This window comes from Epargyreus clarus, unplaced genomic scaffold (genome assembly GCF_041222505.1).
Source record: "Epargyreus clarus isolate Ecla_fem2 unplaced genomic scaffold, WU_Ecla_fem_2.2 ptg000004l, whole genome shotgun sequence".
Taxonomy (NCBI): domain Eukaryota; kingdom Metazoa; phylum Arthropoda; class Insecta; order Lepidoptera; family Hesperiidae; genus Epargyreus; species Epargyreus clarus.
Window position 1 is genome coordinate 8976488 of NW_027332212.1, and position 19637 is coordinate 8996124.

The 19637-nt window shown below is 37.6% G+C and overlaps 3 protein-coding genes across 9 annotated transcripts in view; 1 reads left to right on the forward strand and 2 right to left on the reverse strand.

Moving 5' to 3' along the window:
* Window positions 1-14812, forward strand: part of clu (clustered mitochondria protein homolog) — a 35896-nt gene extending 21084 nt beyond the window's left edge. For 6 of the 7 annotated variants that reach the window (XM_073093159.1, XM_073093153.1, XM_073093155.1 and 3 more), the window contains 18 exons: window positions 953-1089; window positions 1650-1879; window positions 2411-2547; window positions 3331-3525; window positions 4171-4383; window positions 4936-5110; window positions 5410-5515; window positions 5596-6062; window positions 6710-6912; window positions 7352-7558; window positions 8194-8439; window positions 8746-8828; window positions 8910-9039; window positions 9323-9595; window positions 10690-10815; window positions 11383-11598; window positions 12363-12580; window positions 13134-14812. In XM_073093159.1, the coding sequence (XP_072949260.1) occupies window positions 953-1089; window positions 1650-1879; window positions 2411-2547; window positions 3331-3525; window positions 4171-4383; window positions 4936-5110; window positions 5410-5515; window positions 5596-6062; window positions 6710-6912; window positions 7352-7558; window positions 8194-8439; window positions 8746-8828; window positions 8910-9039; window positions 9323-9595; window positions 10690-10815; window positions 11383-11598; window positions 12363-12580; window positions 13134-13263 (3492 nt within the window). In that variant the 3' untranslated portion in view covers window positions 13264-14812. The remainder of the gene's footprint in view (window positions 1-952; window positions 1090-1649; window positions 1880-2410; window positions 2548-3330; window positions 3526-4170; window positions 4384-4935; window positions 5111-5409; window positions 5516-5595; window positions 6063-6709; window positions 6913-7351; window positions 7559-8193; window positions 8440-8745; window positions 8829-8909; window positions 9040-9322; window positions 9596-10689; window positions 10816-11382; window positions 11599-12362; window positions 12581-13133) is intronic. The other variant, XM_073093154.1, reaches the window with a different exon arrangement.
* LOC140757447 (uncharacterized) overlaps window positions 1-19637 on the reverse strand; it is a 114686-nt gene that overhangs the window by 6935 nt on the left and 88114 nt on the right. The gene's annotated exons all lie outside the window — the stretch shown is intronic.
* calypso (ubiquitin carboxyl-terminal hydrolase calypso) lies at window positions 14902-18726 on the reverse strand. Its single transcript, XM_073093160.1, has 8 exons — window positions 18116-18726; window positions 17719-17866; window positions 17303-17486; window positions 17028-17179; window positions 16754-16942; window positions 16560-16630; window positions 16247-16456; window positions 14902-15756 (listed from the first exon to the last, which is right to left on the reverse strand). The coding sequence occupies exons 1-8, from the start codon at window positions 18488-18490 to the stop codon at window positions 15562-15564; spliced, it is 1524 nt and encodes a 507-aa protein (XP_072949261.1). The 5' UTR covers window positions 18491-18726; the 3' UTR covers window positions 14902-15561.

Here is a 19637-nt window from a genome sequence, read left to right on the forward strand (position 1 = left end):
AACGTCTAGCATACTTGACTCGTAGTAGGTGATAATCAACGTAATAAAATGTATATGTGAACCATTCGTCATATCTATTCGGTGTTATAACAGGATCGTTAAGCGCTGTGTTGTTTTGGTTTGAAGGGTGTGGTTAGGTAGAGGCACTGTCGCGAGGTACTTCAACTTTGTCTTCAGATTTATGCCGTAGCAACGGATTAGTGACTGACCCCATAGAGTACTCCAATTCAATTGACAGATTATTTCAGGTGTCTACGTGCGGTAGTAATCACTTGCCATCAGGTGGCTTACATGCGATGATAGTCAACTGCTATTTTGTCGTTTGAAGATTGTGGTTAAAAATACAAGCCGTTTGACCTGAATTCTTCTGAAGGGATAGAAATATATGGTTCCAATTGTATTCACCATTAGGCCATAGTATAGTAGTAGGCCACGGTGGCAAAGTGCTGGTAGACTTCAACTATTTATTAGCATGAAGTACCTTTGCACCGAAACGGAAAGGTGTAGGTGCAGTTTGACTTATTGGCGAGTATATTGGTCTTTATGAATGGATCCCTGATCGGCTTCAGATAGAACCTCTGTTTAATATGGAGTTGGCTACACATGTTCATGAGCTTACCATTAGGTGGACAATTCACTCGTTGGCTATTTCAATCTTATAAAATATACTTGTAGCTTTCTTGCAAGAAAATATTTTTTTTTGTATGTGAAAAGTACCAAATGGAATAGGATATTTCATATTCATTACAATCTAGCCTATTCAAAGACTAATGAGTAATTCTATACTAACCTAAACTGCTAAATAATCATAAATTGAACAAAGCCTTTACAGTGCATTTCTTTGTTCTAACATATTAAGGTAAAAAATAATTAAAAAACATATACGGTCGAATGGAGCCACCACCTCCTTCTTTTTTGAAGCCTGTTAATAAAACACGGTGGTTCCCCCCAGGTGCTGACGACGTCGGGCTGGAACCCGCCGCCGGGCCCGCGCAAGATGTGCGGCGACCTGCTCTACCTGCACGTCGCCACGCTCGAGGACCGCCACTTCCACATCACCGCGTGCCCCAGGGGATTCTACCTCAATCAGTTAGTGTTGTTTGTTGAACGTTTGTTTTATAATTAGATTGTTGCGACATCGCTACGCTTAGTCCTGCCTTCTTATAACGATATACAATAAATGTATTTTTGATTAGATGAAGTGATATAACAAAATTGTTTATATTGTCACTGGGAAAGCTAAAAGTGTAACATGCAAAAAGACTGTTTTGTTTGTTAAACTTTTAGCCTTTCTAGTGACGATATGAGGGTAAGACATAGCTAGCTGTAGCAGCTACGCTATAACCTTTAGATGACACTAAAAAAACACGAGGGCAATAACTACTGTAATAAAGTCACCTTAAGTTGTATCCTGCACCATCAACGTTGAACAAAAATATCAATATATTTTTTTAAATGCATTATGCAGTGTTCCTTGCATAGGTTTGTACTTTGTACTGTAGAGAGCTATTTTCCATCCTTAGTGGCAACTATAAATAGAAACCCTATAAATACATAGTTGGGTAATTTCTGTGCTCATGGAACCAACGACAAAAGGAGCTTAATATAGAATAACAAGTATTGAAATTGTTGCAATTTAACATGACCAGATCCACCGAAGAAGTGTTCAACCCGCGCCCCTCGAACCCGTCCCTGCTGTGCCACTCGCTGATCGAGCTGCTGAGCATCGTGTCGCCGGCGTTCAAGCGCAACTTCGCGCTCGTGCAGAAGCGCCGCATGCAGAAGCACCCGTTCGAGCGCGTCGCCACGCCCTACCAGCTGTACCAGTGGGCCTCGCCGATGCTCGACCACACTGTCGACGCGATACGCGCTGAGGATAGTGAGTAACGGCTCTCTTTTTTGGCGTTGTTTCGGTGATGTACCTCAGTAGTTTTAGGGTTTCTCAAAATTATAAATTTTAATACATATTTGCAAAGGTACAAGCGATCGTCAGAAATATTTCGACTATTGACAGTAGCTTGTACAGCAGTTACATCAAACAATTCACTTGCAGTTCAGTTAAACGTCTAAACATAATTATGATGTGATAATGACTAATGTATTAATTAGTAAATTTATCCGACGATATAGATTTTTGCATGAAATCACGACCCAAATGAACAAAAAAGGAAATATGTAAATAAAGGAAAGTTTCACTTGTATTTATTTAGCCATTTTCTTTAGTTGGCACAAGCTACTGTGTATTAACAAAGTGATTAAGGACTGATTTGAGAAAAAATAATCAAAACGTCTATTACCTATTAAATCATTATGTCATATGAACGACGATTTAGACAAATTTAAAATGGTTAAATATTCACTCGCGTGAACCGTTCTATGCCACCTCTAACGTGTGTACGTGTGTATGCAGCGTTCTCGTCGAAGCTGGGCTACGAGGAGCACATCCCGGGGCAGACGCGCGACTGGAACGAGGAGCTGCAGACCACGCGCGAGCTGCCGCGCGGCACGCTGCCCGAGCGCTTGCTCCGCGAGCGTGCCATATTCAAGGTGCGTATCCATATGTTATGTATGTGTGTTTAGTCCGCACCAAACTTCTACTTCGCTCTGAAGTTGTTGCGCGCAGGTATAGTCAGAGAGCCGATGCGGTTGAACACAACTACATGCATATACTACGTAGCAACGTAAGGGTACACTAACGGGTCCTGCGCTGTCTTCGTCCCGCTGATACTTACAATTTGCTGTTGCGACGCGACTCATTTCTATATACGGCGTGGACTTTACACGTGCACCTATATGTTGCGTTCTCGTGATGTTGTTTTTTATGATTGGTTATTTTGTCGATATCCACGCAAACGGTAGCTCTAAAAAAGAACTGGAGATACAGTACCGTGTTTTGTAAAAATTACCTGGAAAGTTTTAAAAAAAATGCTGATAAATAAGCCAATTTTTCATATAGTTTGCGATTACTTTTGACACAGAAATAAATTACAAATTCATATAAAGTGATGATTTATATATGGATGAAATGGCAAAAATAATTTCAATAATGTTTTAAAATACTTAATGTTTTTGTTTATAATTGGCAAATCACTGAGCAATGCAAAAATGCTATCATGAAAACATAAAAAAGTAACTAAGATTCTCTCATGGACAGATATTTTTTTATTAAAAAAATGCATGCTTACCTAATTTCTCCTATAAACTTTTTTCTCGTTCTTCTTTATATGTTTCATACAATATGTTCATATAATATGAAGTTATTTCAATTGGAACTTTGGTAAACGAAGGAAAAGAACATGAACATAACATTTCTACTATCTCTACAAACAGGTGCACAGTGACTTCGTGGCAGCGGCCACGCGTGGCGCGATGGCGGTGGTGGACGGCAACGTGATGGCCATCAACCCGGGCGAGGAGCCCAAGATGCAGATGTTCATCTGGAACAACATATTCTTCTCGCTCGGCTTCGATGTGCGCGATCATTACAAGGACCTCGGCGGTGATGCCGCTGCCTTCGTTGCTCCGGTAAACAGTATAAACACTACATGTTCATGTTTATAATACTACCGTCTATATGTTATTGGTGTCCAATTGGAATCAGTGTTGGTGACCAGATAAGGTTTTAATTAAATATAAACTATTCAATGCCTTTAAATACATAAGCCATCAGTTCAATTACTGCATTAAGCTGAAAGCCGCGTTTATAACACGCATGTTAATGTTTGTGTTACGGGAAGTTCACACGCTTAGTAGATCAGAAATTTATTTTCGACGTCTTTATCATAATAAAGACATACATATAACCAATGCAAGGATACACTTTGTCAGCCTTTAATAATATGGTACGCTTAGCAAAATTAGTTACTGTGTTGCTAACTGGCTATGTGTGGGCCACTCGTCTTTTTATTGAACAACCTGGTTTGCAGTAACATGGTAGAGAATAACAGGCCTCTCTAGTTATGGAGAGAGACTGATGCTCAGCCTAAGCTGGGCTAAACCTCAAACTGCAACTCTGTTTATGTTATTAGTAGCAAGTAGTTGAGGTGTGGCCGTCAACCGCCAAGTGCATATTTGAGTATTCTAGCCCTCCTTAATTGAGACAGGTGGTCCGATGTCCAGCAGTGAGAAGCAGTGGCCAGTGGAAAAACTTAACTATTAATATTATTCCAGCGTAACGACCTGCAAGGCGTGCGCGTGTACAGCGCGGTGGACACAGCGGGGCTGCACACCCTGGGCACCGTGGTGGTGGACTACCGCGGCTACCGCGTCACCGCGCAGTCCATCATCCCCGGCATCCTCGAGAAGGAGCAGGAGCAGAGCGTCGTGTACGGCAGCATCGATTTCGGCACCACTGTGCTGTCGCACCCTAAGTATATGGAGCTTGTGAGTATCGTCTTTTATAAAGTTGGTATTATTCGTATGTTCAAAGATGAATTGTTGAAGAAATGCTACTTTCGTCTTTGCTTTACGATAATTTTATAACTCTTCTTAACAGTTTCATTCAAGTTGACTGTACCAAGTTTGAACTAAAATTATTAAATTCTATTAGGACTTAGATTTCACAATGAATTATAATAGTAACTATTCTTGAATAGTACAAAGTTTAATAGTTTTATTATTTGCCTCAAACTTTCTTTATCATATTTATAATACGGATTTATACACTTGGTGACATAGACATGCTGTAGCAAATATGCCAAAAACATTATACTACTTAAGGACATAATTAAGTATATATTTATAACATACAAACAAATCAAATTAAGTTGCTGTAACGTTTGCGTTTGAGAAAATATTTCAATTTGTTTTTAGGGTGCGACGAAGTTGCGCGCGCTGATGTAACACATAATTTTGTTTGCAGAATTTATTAAAAAAAAATGCTATATTTATCCGTCTTTGCTGTCATGTAAATGTTTACTTTACCTTTGTTTCCAGTTGAGCAAAGCCGGTCAACAGCTGAAGATAATGCCGCACTCGGTGATCAGCGCGAACGGGGATACAGTGGAGCTGTGCTCCAGCGTGGAGTGCAAGGGGATCATCGGCAACGACGGCCGCCACTACATCCTCGATCTGTTGCGCACTTTCCCGCCAGATGTCAACTTTTTGCAATGTAAGAATATTTTGCTATAATGGAAGTGAAATAGGCTGATACAAAACGGTTAAGAACATTTTTAGTTTTTTTGTGACAAGCCATATTATTATTTTTTTCTTTGGTAGTTATTGATAAGCTTTAGTTGTATCAATATATCAAGTTTTCTACAATGTGTAATATTAAAGTAAAACATCGGAATCTGATAACATCATATCTCTATATTTTTGCCTTATAGCCGATGTTAGATATTTCAAAGAGGAGTCTCAAGGACTTTAAACAGAATTACATAAAAAGCTAATAAATAATTTCCTTTACAGTGGAGGATGATGAATTAAGGGAAGATATCAAATCGATGGGTTTCCCGATCATTCACAAACATAAACTGTGTTGCCTGAGGCAGGAGTTAGTTGATAGTTTTGTCGAGTAAGTAAATTTACTTAGATTAGTCTACATAGTCACCTAAATATCAAAATTTTAAAAATTAATTGGTTATTATCTTTTAGGGCCCGTTACTTCATGTTCATTAGATATGCAGCGTTCCACTTACAGCAATTAAGTGCGAAGCGTCAAAATAAGAATACAGAACAAAAGGCAATTGAAGATAAAGATACTGAAAAGAAAGAGGTTGCCAAAGAGACTGAAACTAAGGAGGTCAAACGAGACAGCAAGAGTCCAGAAAAGGATACAAAAGATAAGAAACAAAAGAAAGAAGAAAAAGAAAAGGCGAAAGCAGAAGCTAAAGATAAAGTAGAAGTTAAAGATAAAGTAGAGGTTAAAGATAAAGTAGAAGTTAAGGAAGATACAAAAAAAGAGACCGACACAAATAAGGAGGAATCGAAAGGTGACAAAGATAAGGAAGAGGAGATATTATTGAATGAGAATTACTCTGAAATAGACACGGATGTCGCCAAAAAGATTGTAGAGAGCATTACTGATTCAATCTGCAGTGGAGACAAACAAGAGAATGATTGTAAGTTTATTATTATATTTCTCTCCTATTGCTGACTTTAAGTTGCTTCTTGTAAATTATGAGATACCATCTTGTCCTTGTTAAGTATGAGATATAAACACGTTATCGTTTAACTGTGGGGTGTTTCAACTCATTGTATTATTGTTTATTATTTCATCTTTTAAATTAAATCTATGCTCACTGACAGCCTGTAGCTTAAAGTAATGGATAAAAAGCGCAAATTATTGAACAGGAGATCTCACTTCTTTATATAAAAAATAACTGTAGTTTAGGTAGACATTCCACTATGTTGAATACTATGACTATAGGTTTTCGAAAGGGAGTACGGTAATACATTACATTCTCTAATAGTGATGAAACTACAACGTACGAAATCCGTGGCATTTCATTGCGTGGGGCCTTAAGAAATTTTCGCTCGTTAGTGATGGTACTTTAAGTGATGGTATGGTCTTGTCGACCTTTTATTATTTTTCGCTGATTTATACACATTTTTGGTCACTTTTGAGCCCATAGCGTCTCGGACCGAAGTCCCGCGACGTTTTATCAGTACTGCCATTTTATAGTTACGCGACTATTCTAAAGCCTCTAGGATATCAGCTAGTTTAGAATGGTAGCGTGTTCGCAATTAAAACGTAACGTTAACGCAGCCGGCGAACGTTCCCGCGCAGTGGTGGCGGCGGCGGCGCGCGCGGTGGCCTCGCTCAAGGAGTCCGAGTTCGACGTGCGCTTCAACCCGGACGTGTACTCCGCGGGCATCAAGCACGCCGCCTCGCCCGAACAGCTGGCCAAGCAACGCCATCTGGTGAAGGAGGCCGCTGCTTTCCTGCTCACCACGCAGATACCTGCTTTTGTAAGTTTTATGCTTGATTCGTGATTTCAAGACAATAGTATTAAATTGGTCGCACACGTGGTTACACTCGATTCGTTTGAGTTGGACGAGAGATAGTAGTTGAATAAATTTATTGAAATGTATAGATAATATCGTCATTTCAGTGACGTTAAAAGTCTAACACAAAAAGTGATCCCTTTACGTGTTAGAATTTTAGTCTTTCCAAGGACAATATTGAGAGAAGTATTTTAAGTAGTAACAGATAAATAAAACGAAATCATTGTTGCTAATTGTCAATATTTGTATCTTTTTAAATTGTACAGGTTAACATAATAACATTTTACGAAAAAACCTGTAACGACTGTTTCATTAGAGGCAGAATTTGACAGCTATTTTTTTGCACCTTTCATCCATGTTGGAAACGTGATAACGGATTATTAAAATGAAATGTGTACGTCAGGTGCGCGAGTGCCTGGAGCACACGTCGGCGCCGATGGACGGCGCGGGGCTGACGGAGGCGCTGCACGCGCGCGGCATCAACGTGCGCTACCTGGGCCGCGTGGCCGCCGCGCTGCGCCCGCACGCGCCGCTGCACTACCTGCACGCCGTCGCCGTCGCCGAGCTGCTGCTGCGCGCCGCCAAGCACCTCTACACCGCGTATCTGCAGGTCAGTGCGCCGCTACTGTGCAGGCTGCCAGGTGACAGGGTGTCTAGAGCACACGTCCCCGATGGACGGCGCGGGGCTGACGGAGGCGCTGCACGCGCGCGGCATTAAAGTGTATCTACACCGCGTATCTGCAGATGATTGCACCGTCAACTGTACAGGGAAATACGCGAGTGTTTAGGGAACACGTTCTGGCCGATGGACGGCGCGGCACATGAGGAGACAATATGCTGAGACAATATTGGTAATGGGATGCAATGTCGCTATAAAAGCAAACTTCATCGTACTCATTGCCAATATGCATTACCCATTGCCTGTTTCTTTACGATTTCGACGTTATACAGTATGTATAATGTAACCGTAAGTTATAGCTTACTATCTTTTCTCCCAAATATAAACCCATTTCTATTTTCATTATCACTATAAACATGGCACACTTCTTGTTATCAGTCGACCCGAATAAAAATAATATTGTAGAGTATAATTCTATATTCTTAATTATGTACATTAACATTGGGTCAGCAAAATTTTTCAAATCCAATGCTGATCCATATAAAACATTAGAAAACGACCCCTTTTTAATTTACCAATTTTTTAATTTAATTATTTTTACTAAATCACACATTTTTTTGGTTCAGGGATGCGAGGCGATGTGCACCGGTGCCGCTGCGGCTCACTTCCTGAATTGTCTGCTGGGGTCGTGCAGCGCGCCCGTGGCACAGAGCGGGGACGCTCCGGCACCCGCACGTGCACCGCGGACCAGAGGCCGTCGCGCCCGCCGCGCACAGCGACACACTTCACCGACATCGCCCGCCTCGCCGACAACTGACTGGCAGAACCTCACCCCGAAGGCACTGTTCTCGCAGATTAAACAGGAGCTTAAGGTGAGTTAGTGTTAGAAAATCCGCGTATCATCCGCCACCGCATGTGTCACGCGGAAAACGTATTTTTTTAATACTTTTCGACAATTTTAAATGTCTATAAAGTATTTATTAGAAAAGTTGCTAACATACGAGTTACTCTATAACTACTTTTCGACCGATATTTAAAATTATTAACGAAGTTTAAATCAGTAATTTTTATACAAAGCATTTTTTACTTATATATCACACATTGTACATGAAAATGTTACATAATATTTATTATTTATGTGTTTATTATCTTTAAAAAATCTTTCACTTTTATTTTAGGCTTATTGGGGTTATGAACTTAATGCTGAAAACGTCGACTCCGTCATAGAAAAACATGGTCTTCAGAAAATATCTCTTCTCAGGTAAAAACATGTATTACATTTGTCTTCAAAAAGATAGTGTTTTATTGGAATTTATTGTAATATTTATATATTGTTTTGTAGATCATTTGCGCTGAAAGTAGGTCTACAAGTGTTATTGCGAGAGTATGACTTCGACAACAAGAACAAAGCTCCCTTCTCGGCGGCGGATATCATGAACATCTTCCCAGTTGTCAAACACATTAATCCAAGGGTAAATGAATTACTTCTTTTAATAATAACAGATATATTTAAGTCATACTTTAAGAAACATTTCGTCATAGTTTTGTGGGTCACATAACATCATATGAGATTAATGTTTTTTTTTCATCTTTTACTTACTAAAGGTACACTTAACATAATATAAACTGTGACTTTCTTGCGAAGTAAATAAAAAAGGAATAGAGAGCATGGTAAAACTCTTAAAAATATTAACGATCTTATTACATTCAGTCGGTGGCAAATGTGTGCTTAACCTAATATCCCTTCCCTTCCAGGCTTCAGACGCCTACAACTTCTACACGACCGGTCAGAACAAGATCCAAGCGGGCGCGGTGTCGGAGGGGCACGAGTTGATAGCGGAGGCGCTCAACCTGCTCAACAACGTGTATGGAGCGATGCACGGCGAGATCGCACAGTGTTTGCGGATGGTGGCGCGCCTCTGCTACGTCACAGGGGACCACAGGGACGCCATGGCGTACCAGCAGAAGGCTGTTTTGATGTCGGAACGCGTCAATGGCATCGATCATCCGTATACTATCACTGAATATGTAAGTTGTATACTATAGAAACTAAAATAATTGCATACTGCAGGAGTCAGAAAATAATCTGTTGGGTTTTGTAGTGGAATCAATGTTTAATCTTCATATTTAGTAATAAATAAATAGAAATAACTTTAGGCAACAACAATGATGACAACATATAAACGTAACGTTTATATGTTGGCAAAATAACATCTCAGGTCATTACAGACTGTACACAAACATAAAAAATGCTTCAAGGAATACAAAAAAGTGGATCTGATTATATGTAAAATATTAGGCGTTTATTTTTATTATTGGGATGGTCGGAATACCCTTCACAAATATTAGATAACTTTTCGAAATATTTCAACTAAGTAAATTACTTTCTCTGAATGAGTCATGATAATTTATTGACTGTAAGACTCTCATCAACTAATTTAATTCATCATTGATTTGATTGAAAGCTTGACAATAGTAAGGTCAGGTTGATGTTTGATGGGTTTATATTAGTTGGAAGGGTGCCTGCATACCTGTCCGTCTGTTATAGATTCGTAACTGAACCTCGGCGCCAATTGTTAGGAGCTCTTGGCGACGCTTTTGATGAGCAATAATAGCAAAGAATGATATATATTATTAGTGTGTATGATGCGGTAAATATAGGATCTGTATAAAAATATCAAAATGTATCGAATACATGAATAATTATGCATGAAAATAAATAAGAGCCCGAAAATAATAAACAATGTCTTTGTCTAAACAATATAATTTATTATAGAACATTTTTATGGTGTGCAATCTACTATAGATTCAACCGAGTTCGAACTTTATCAGCATTGTTTTGCTTATTTTTCTTTAAAAATTATGACTTAAATGTGATATGAATATATGATATTTTTAGTAATTCAAGTCAATTCATATTTTGATTATTACATATAATTTTATTGAAACTAAAGAATTCTTTTTTAAACGCTTACTTTGTTAGAATATATGTTTGAATTAACCTTAACATTAAGATACATTGTACAACATGAAGTTTTTTTTCTATTTTATTCTTATCTACTACGTGCAGCACTTATTTGTTATGATTAATGTTAATAAATCATTTTGTTGTTACCCTCCAGTCTCACTTGGCGCTATACTGCTTCGCGAACGGGCAAGTGAGCACGGCGCTGAAGCTGCTGTACCGCGCGCGCTACCTCGCGCTGCTCGTTTGCGGGGAGAACCATCCGGAGATGGCTTTGCTCGATGTAAGTGGATTTAATCGTATGTTTTAGTTAGTAAATTCGAACATTTATTATAGGAGGGATAAGGGGATAGAATTTGGAATCGTCGGAATTTTCTCATGAAATAAAATTGAATGTTAGTTTATGGTAACTTTTGGTTATGTTTTATTAAAATGTAGGTTTAATTGGATACTAGGATTCGAAACTAATGATAAAGAGAATAGATTAAGTTATTTGTTGTGCTCATATGATTAGATTTATCAACAAGTGTAATTTTTGTGACATTAAAATATTATTTAGAATATTATTTAAAGACAGCATTGTAAAATAATATGTTTTAATTACTGATAGATTATTATTAACAAAAGTATATTTTGTATTTTTTTCTCATTGATTTTAAACGCAAGTTGTTGTATGTAATTATTGATATCTTTTTGTTTTGAATAGTTATTTTTTTCTTTAAATTATGACAAAATTAAAAGCTGTTAAGTGAACTATCAAATCGACATTTAAGTGTCTTGATTAATTATTATAGAAGAGATTAATTATAAGTTCCCGTTATAAAAGCTATATATATGTATGTCCTCGCAGAGCAACATCGCGCTGATCCTGCACGCGGTGGGCGAGTACGAGCTGTCGCTGCGGTTCGCGGAGCGCGCGCTGCGCGTGACGGCGGGCACGCACGGCGCGCGCTCGCTGAAGGCGGCCGTCGCGCGCCACCTGCTCGCGCGCACGCTCTCCTGCCTCGGCGACTTCCGCGCCGCGCTCGCGCACGAGAAGGAGACGTACTCCATATACAAGCAGCTGGTGTGTATCGCAACGAGGATAATAATAATTAATATATGTAGAGCGCTGTATATAGCGCGTGATGGCGGGCACGCTCTCCTGCCTCGGCGACGTCCGCGCCGCGCTCGCGCACGAGAAGGAGACGTATTCTATATACAAGCAGCTGGTGTGTACTGCATTTAGTGGTAACTATTTTAGATTATTGCTGCGCAAGGGAAAGCTTGGACTATGTTCTACTTTATTCTACTTACTTTATAGATATTTCTTTAGTTAATTTTCATGGGTCACTACTATACATTTGTATAATATAATCACTTTCATTAATTGGTGTAAACCTGCATAGAAACTTTGTATTACGAATGAACTTGTCAGATATTTGAAACAAAAAAGTTTAGAAATTTTCTTATCTCATGATTTTATTTGAAACAAACTCCATGCTTGGCATTTCGTATATCTTGGCATTACCTTTGAAATGACTACATTTTATTTACATATGAAATAAAAAAGTATCTTATTAACGAATTGATTTTATTAACTCGTTACTCAAATTAAGATTGCAATCAAATGAAATGAAATATATGTATTATATAGGCCAACTAGCATTTACAATTTATCAATTATAATATGTTTCTTAAACTACTACCGGATCGGAACGCGACAATACTTTATCATCCCTCAGATGAAAATACCACACAAAAATAATAATCTATTAAAGAAGAATATTTCTTTAGTTAGAAAGAAGCTAATCATTCCAATTAACTAATGAGACATTTATCGTATTCCAGCTAGGAGAGAAACACGAGAAGACCCGCGAGTCGTCGGAGTGCCTGCGCCACCTGACGCAGCAGGCGGTGGTGCTGCAGAAGCGGCTCGCGGAGGCGTACGCGCGCTCGCCCGCCGCGCCGCAGCCGCCGCTCGCGCCGCTGCACATCCAGCCGCCCGCGATGGCCTCCGTCATCGATATGCTCAACCTTATCAATGGGATACTCTTCGTGCAGATTAGGTATAGTGAATTCAAACATTCCTTTATACAATACTATATATATCGTTACTTAGCGATAATACCGCCTATTGCATACTGTTTCATCTGTGTATGTATTTTGCTTGTTATTTAAATTCAACTGTAAGTGTGCAAACCTACCCGAAACCTTGCTCGCTATTTGCGCAAAAATAATTTAGACGAATGTTTTTGACTGAACTTTAGTCCTTGGAGCTGGATCAAATATTATATTTTAAGCATAAAATTGAAATGAACATGCAATTCATCTAATTGTAAGAGGAAACTGCTGCTCATAATAATCTACTAATAATTAAACCTAGATAGCAATTAAGATTAAGTCCTACTCGAATAAAGTCTGAAGCCTATGTGGCACTGCTGTTATCGGATTTTAATCTTGGACACTTCTACCATATTTTAATTTATTATCATGTCAATCCTCTATAATTATACATCAAACATTGTCTATATGTTGAAAATAGGTCGATATTATTAACATGTATTTCACCTTACATTATATCTTTCGTGATATCTATATAATATGTTTATTTTCCTCCAGTCCTCAAGACATCGAACAGTTCAAAGCGGAAATAGAGAAAAGACAGCTGAAGGATCTGCCGATCCCGGGCGTATCGGGCGCGGCGGCGGGCGCGGCGGCGGCGGCGGGCGAGGCGGCGCCCGACAGTTGAGCCGGACCTTCCTTACGTCGTTACTTTACTATTATTGATTGATGATATTGTTCCTTATTATCTATGAATGTATGCTGTAGTGAATAGTGTGCTAAGGTTTGATGTAGATTTTTTGTTAGTAAATTTTGAGGATATCGTTTTGATCGAACACGATTATTATGAATTATTTTATCGATTCACGCGATGTGCAATAGATTATGCGTGTGCCTGTCGTTCGGAAGTCTCGCTCAAATCGCGCAACCGTATATGGTTTCACTCGCCTCCTCGCCCTGTAACCGAACTAGTGCAATTTTGATGTAGTGATAATAGCAATAAGTTTTGGTTGTGAACCCGAGACCACGTGCGCGTCGCTGTAACGGTACTGGTGCTACTGCCAATTTATCCTTTTCATAATTATTATGATGATTTTATGAATTGTTATTAATGAGTATTATTTTGTTTTTTTTTTAATAGTGCGGGAGTATATTGTTGAAACCCATAATCGTAGCAGTTTGATTATATTGTGATTGAAATGTAACAGGACTGGATATTTCAAGCTATGATAATAAATTATTGTGACAATAGTAACTCAAGTTTTTATTCAGTGTGTGTGATGAGCAAGTTAACTCGTGATGAATATCGATCGTTTTGATACTGCCTCCATTGTTAATATTTTATTTCTGTTTAGAATGTTTAGTGCCATACATGTAGTGAATGTAAGTTCTTTATGTAAATGTAATGTTTCTGTTAGTCTGTGATATAGTGTTTATCATCGAGTCGCTTGCCTTATCGATGCAATAGAGCTCCCATAAACTTATTAACAGTACTAATATATAATCGTTTTTAAAGTGTCTACGCCGAGAAATATTGATAATTATCACACAGGTAATATAAATAAATGTGTACAATAAATTGATATATTTAAATGATACAGAAATATGTAAATTAATAAGTTATTCATGTGCGTCCTTATATTGTACTTTAATGAAATTATTCATCAATATCGTGAAATCAATTACTATGTCTGTATATTTATCTTAGATGGTGCTATACCCACAAATATTCTGTATATTATAGCCCAATATAATCTGTCTACAAACGCTTATAGTGCCTATGTCGTGAGGTAATTTACGCAACATTTTTCATTTCAATTTTGTCACTTAGGGTGTTATTTATGCTTACTTTATAAAAAAACGTGCAATATTTTTATCCACAACGAAAGAACAAATTTGATATCAACTATAAAAGGAGATAATGTTGCGTGGATTATTTCATCGTAAAAATATCCTAAATCGTTGATTGTTCACACATTTTAAAATTTTAACGGTAAGTTGACATGTTTTATGTTTCGGCGATGCGCAGCCGGCGCGGCGGAGTATCGGTGTTCGCACTTGTACGGAACTTCTAGCGTGTTTCATTCGAAACTTAGCGGATATTTAAGGAAGTTGTTCGATAAAGTACGTGCCTAAACATACAATAATGTTGTTGTTGTTACATTTCTTTAACAATATGACGACCATGTAAATACGGCGCTGTTCGTAGTATACTAATAAAACATTCGTTTTTAAAACTTCTTTTATTTTATACTATATTTTAATTTCAAAAATAATAATTATAATTTAAAGATTTGAACGAGAAATTATTAAAAATAATACCATCTTTTACATGGGTATAAATATCAATTTATTCCACAAAAGACTACTCACTATGAGTAAACACTTACATATAAGAGAATATAAATTAAAGCTATTTATGTTTAAATATTATACGAATTACATATATAAAACGTTAAATATAGAAATGTATTGTTCTGCCTTAAGTGTCCTTAGTAGTGCTAATCTGCTGCTATAAAGCAGAAATAGTTATGCGGGCTTACTCGCATTCGGACCTTTGAGTGCCTATAAAGTAACATTAATTATTACTTAATATTACAGGATCACACATACCTAATTTCCATGGCATGTTGTCTAATGTTGTCAATTTTGTAAAATAACGACAATTTAGTTTACAATTTCAACAGTACACAAATGGTACGACTTTACCCTAGCGCTAATATTACTATTATAGTCCGCACCAAACTGTCTAGTCCGCTCTGAAGTTGTTTCGCAAATACAAGCATAATATATATTCCGTAGCAACGTAAGGGCATACTAACGCAGCTATGTACCCGTGAGGGAGAGTGAGCAGTGGACGGGTGCCGGGTGCCCTGCGCTGTCTCGCTAATATCTACAACTTGCTATTTGACGCGACTCGTTTCTATATTCAGAGCGGGCTAGCAGTTTGGCGCCGACTATAACCTGACGGTTATTGTGAGTTGTGTTATTTGCGAGTGCGCGGGCGTGGCCTCGGTCTCGCGCGAGGCCTGGGCCGTGGCCTCCGGCGCCGCACACGCGGGGCGCGGCCGCGCTCCAGTTGCGCCGCTACAAGCTCGGCCAGCGCACCACGCTCCGCCAACATCGACAGGAACGTGCAGATGAACTCGTCGTAGTTGTGCGTCCGCCGGCAGTCGTCCACCTGACATATTCAATAGTATTATTTACAGATCACTTAATCTAGTCACTAAAAAATATAGCAAGTAATGTAATATATCCTACATGAAATGAATTAATCCAAAGAAATCTCAATTTGTTTTTAAATAGTATTACTTAATTTAGCATCACTATGTGACACAGTAACTGCAGTATGACCTTTTTGCTATATTATAAAAAAAAATAGTTAAGAATTACCTTTCAAATTTAATTAACTTTAAACAAACTTGGAAGAATGTTAATTGTTAATGCTATAATTAAGTTAATGCATTGCCTTGACACAATATATTTATGAATTAAAGAGGTAATTAATATTTTTGTTCATATAACCTTATACATACTTCACTTACGTACTGTTTATTTATTTCTCAATGTTAGAAATCAAGATGCACTATGCTATTTTGTATTAAGACGATTAAGTAAATGAATAGTGATAAGTGTATGAATAGTGGTCTTACTTAATAAAACTTCCATACCTTATACATGTCTCTTTTATCATTTTCATCATTGAGTGCTTGTTGGCATAACTGTACTTCATTAGCGATGCAGCTCATAAATATGTTCAATTCAGAATGAGTGAACAGCATTTTCCTCATTCTCAGTGGTTGTTCAGGCAGGTTCTCAATGCACAACAGTACCGGGGAATGATTACTTTTGACTAGAGCAGTTGTTGATGTAGGAAATATCTAAAAAGTTTATAACATAAGTATGTTTTGTAATTTGGTTTGATTTTTTTATTTTGTATATATTTGGATTTTGGATTTATTTTTATACAAAATGAACCCTTACCTCAGAGAGAATTTGATGTTCATTGCTAATTGTGATAAACTTTGGAATTATGCTTTGGTCCACTGGATCAGCTAAAACACAATCAATTATTAAATAATCTAAACATTTTGATTAAGTATTGTTCAGTTTTAAGATCCGAAGTATATTAATTCTATATATGTGAATTTAAGCAAAGATTTGTTAGAGAGACTTACCTAAACCAATACTGCTATCCTGATGTGGTCTGTCGGAGGAACCAATTTCAATAGTGATGCCTTGAGTGAAGTCTATATTGTATGTTTGCACTTCCGATGCTTCCAGAGCATTGAAGATAGCTTCTTCGGTTATAAGTACTGAACTATCATTCATAGAGTTTTCACTGCCATCTTGAGATATGTTGTCATCTTAAAGATTTGAAAGAGTTATATATTAAGTTCACAAAGTTCCTTTAATTAAAATAAATGAAATATGAGGATTTTATTTACTTACGATGTGCATTTCTGGCTTTATTCAATAAATGGCGTAAATGTTTTCCGATTTTCGAGATGGCTTCCTTTATTCTTTTCTGGTTGATTTCAAGTGAGCCAAGTTTTTGCATTAATGCTATTCTTCTGTCCGGAACTACAGCCATCAAATTGAATCTGAAAATTGATCACTTGTTATTTATTTTTAAAATGAGATTTGTATAATGTTTTATTGTAGAACAAGTTAATAAAACAATATGACCTATTTGAAACGATTAAATAGTAATTAAATTTAGTTACCGAATATCGTGAACTTGTTCACCAGCATCTCTGCCGAGTCTGGCAGCCATCACCCTCCTGAACGTGTCAGTCCAGTCCTCATCGACAGCCCATGGCCCATGGTCCATTGGGTAGGGTTTCAGACCATCCAATTCAAACAGGTGCCCATTGATTGGCACAAAACTAACAAAGTGATAAGCTTCACCTAAAATGAATACAGTATTTATAGCCATTCAAGTGTTGATGAAAGGACTTTTTATATTACATGGTGACTCCCAAATGTCCAGAAGGGTTCTACCACCATTAATTAATTTATTCTATGTACTACTTTCACAAAGTAATATAATGAAGGTATAAAATGTGTGTTAATAAGACAAGTGTCTTAGCTAACATACTCATTTGTTACCAATAAGAATGATGTAAGAGTTATAATGTACCTGTAAACCTTCCCGTGGACACACCAGCACACTTATCAGTCTTCTTTCTAGCTTGGGGAATGGCGTGAGAGTTGTGTGCACATGCTAGCTCTGGTGTATTGCCTATTGCCCAGCCTTTGTTCTCTGGGTTCATCCCAATGGTGTGATGCTGTGGACAGTATCCTTATTAGCTACCAAAATATTGCCATTGTTGTTATCAGCTGACAATAGCACACTAGTCAACATTGTTCTTTTTAAAAGGGAAAACAATAAGCCTAATCCTAATAAGTTAATAGGTAATCTTACTACCAGCTTTTTTATGATTTACCTGTGCAATTTTACAAGGAACAATCATCATTAGTTAAACCTTGATATTTTTTTATACTCTAATATAATTATAGCTCAATAATATACCCACCTTTAATCTACTCAATGTTTCACCCAGGTGAAGGTTGGGGCAGTTCAACAGTATGGAGAGAAGCGCATGAGTAGCGCAACTGTTCGGCACCATTTGTTGCGCGAAGAATATATTGTTGATGGTTTCCTCATCTCGCACGAAGCTCTCTATTTGCTCAACGAACTTGCGACGGGAGCGGCGTTCTTCGATCCAGCGAAATAAAAATATAAAGCCGTAAACAGGACTCTCTAAAGGCTTGTGCAAGTCGTATATCTCTTCCACTTGCACGCCTTTGACACCGAAATCTTCCAGCAGCAGAGTGAACAGCCCAGGGTCGCTTTCCAACTCGAGCCATCCCTCTGTTAAACTGTTCAATTCCACCGGCATCGTTTTCATATGATTGCCTGTGATTATAATTTAACTCATGATCGCTTCATGCCCTAATAAAGCTATGAATCTATCTGATTCGATAAAGAAATTAAGACATCATTTTGATAATGTTATGTGCATGGCGTTCCTTATTTGACCATTGAAATATGATTGAAACACGCTGAAAACACAAAAACAGTGAAAACAAAATAACAAAATCAATTAATCTCAACTGATGTTTAATATAATGTATATGACACTGACAGATTAACTGATTACAGACTATTAAACATGGCTGTTAGTCGTTTTGTAGCTATGGTATTCGTATATATGGTATAACATAATTATGTTATGCATTATTATTTGAAAAATTCAATAAAATCAAAACATAAACAAAGCTTAATGCAGTTTAAGCAAAGATTACATTGCAAATAGGGACTTTTACTTGAAGACTTATGTTTTTTGATTTGCGTCATCTACTTCAACAAGTGGAATACGACCATAAGCAATATGGGTTTAGTTTTAATCATTTAATAAAACAAATGTAACATATTAACGCAGCCAATAATATAATGAACTTAAAATAGTACATACCATAATGTGAACATTACTAAACTATAACTTTAAAAAAGAGAGCTTGCAGCTTTGGTTGGGAAATTTCATTCCCAGGATAGTGATTGACTTAGAAGTATAGTGCGGATCTACCTACTTGGACTTAAGGAACTTTTAGGAGTAGACAAAATTTTTCGCTGACGTTCGTCTTACTTCGGAGATTACTTTTATGTATTACTGCTTCTAGGGAGATCTTTTATTTTTTCAGTACCAATTTACCCTTGAATGGGTAAAGCCCAAAGAGTATAGTAACCTATATCAAGTCATCCCTAAACGTAAAATATTTTGCTAGTGCTTTAAGCTTACTCAGCCGATTGCTAAATCTGCCAATGGCACAGAGGGTGACTAGATTTTTTTATATGATTCGGATTCGGATCGGAGATTCGGGTCTCCAGGTTTTGAAGCAAATTAAATTGATTTATCTGTTACTGCAGCACTGGATGGAACAGGCATATCACACAACAACTTTAAATCAGACTCTAGAGAATTATTAGAAATATTAGAATAAATTATGTTGTTATTTTCCAGCTCAATATTTTTATGTGTGAATAGCCCACCGGAC

Coding starts and splice junctions, on each gene's coding strand:
- calypso (XM_073093160.1), bottom strand. CDS start 18,490: ATGAAAACGATGCCGGTGGAATTGAACAGTTTAACAGAGGGATGGCTC. Junction 16,943..17,027: donor TAAAGCCAGAAATGCACATC/GTAAGTAAATAA, acceptor CAAATCTTTAAG/ATGACAACATATCTCAAGAT. Junction 16,457..16,559: donor AACATCAAATTCTCTCTGAG/GTAAGGGTTCAT, acceptor TAAACTTTTTAG/ATATTTCCTACATCAACAAC.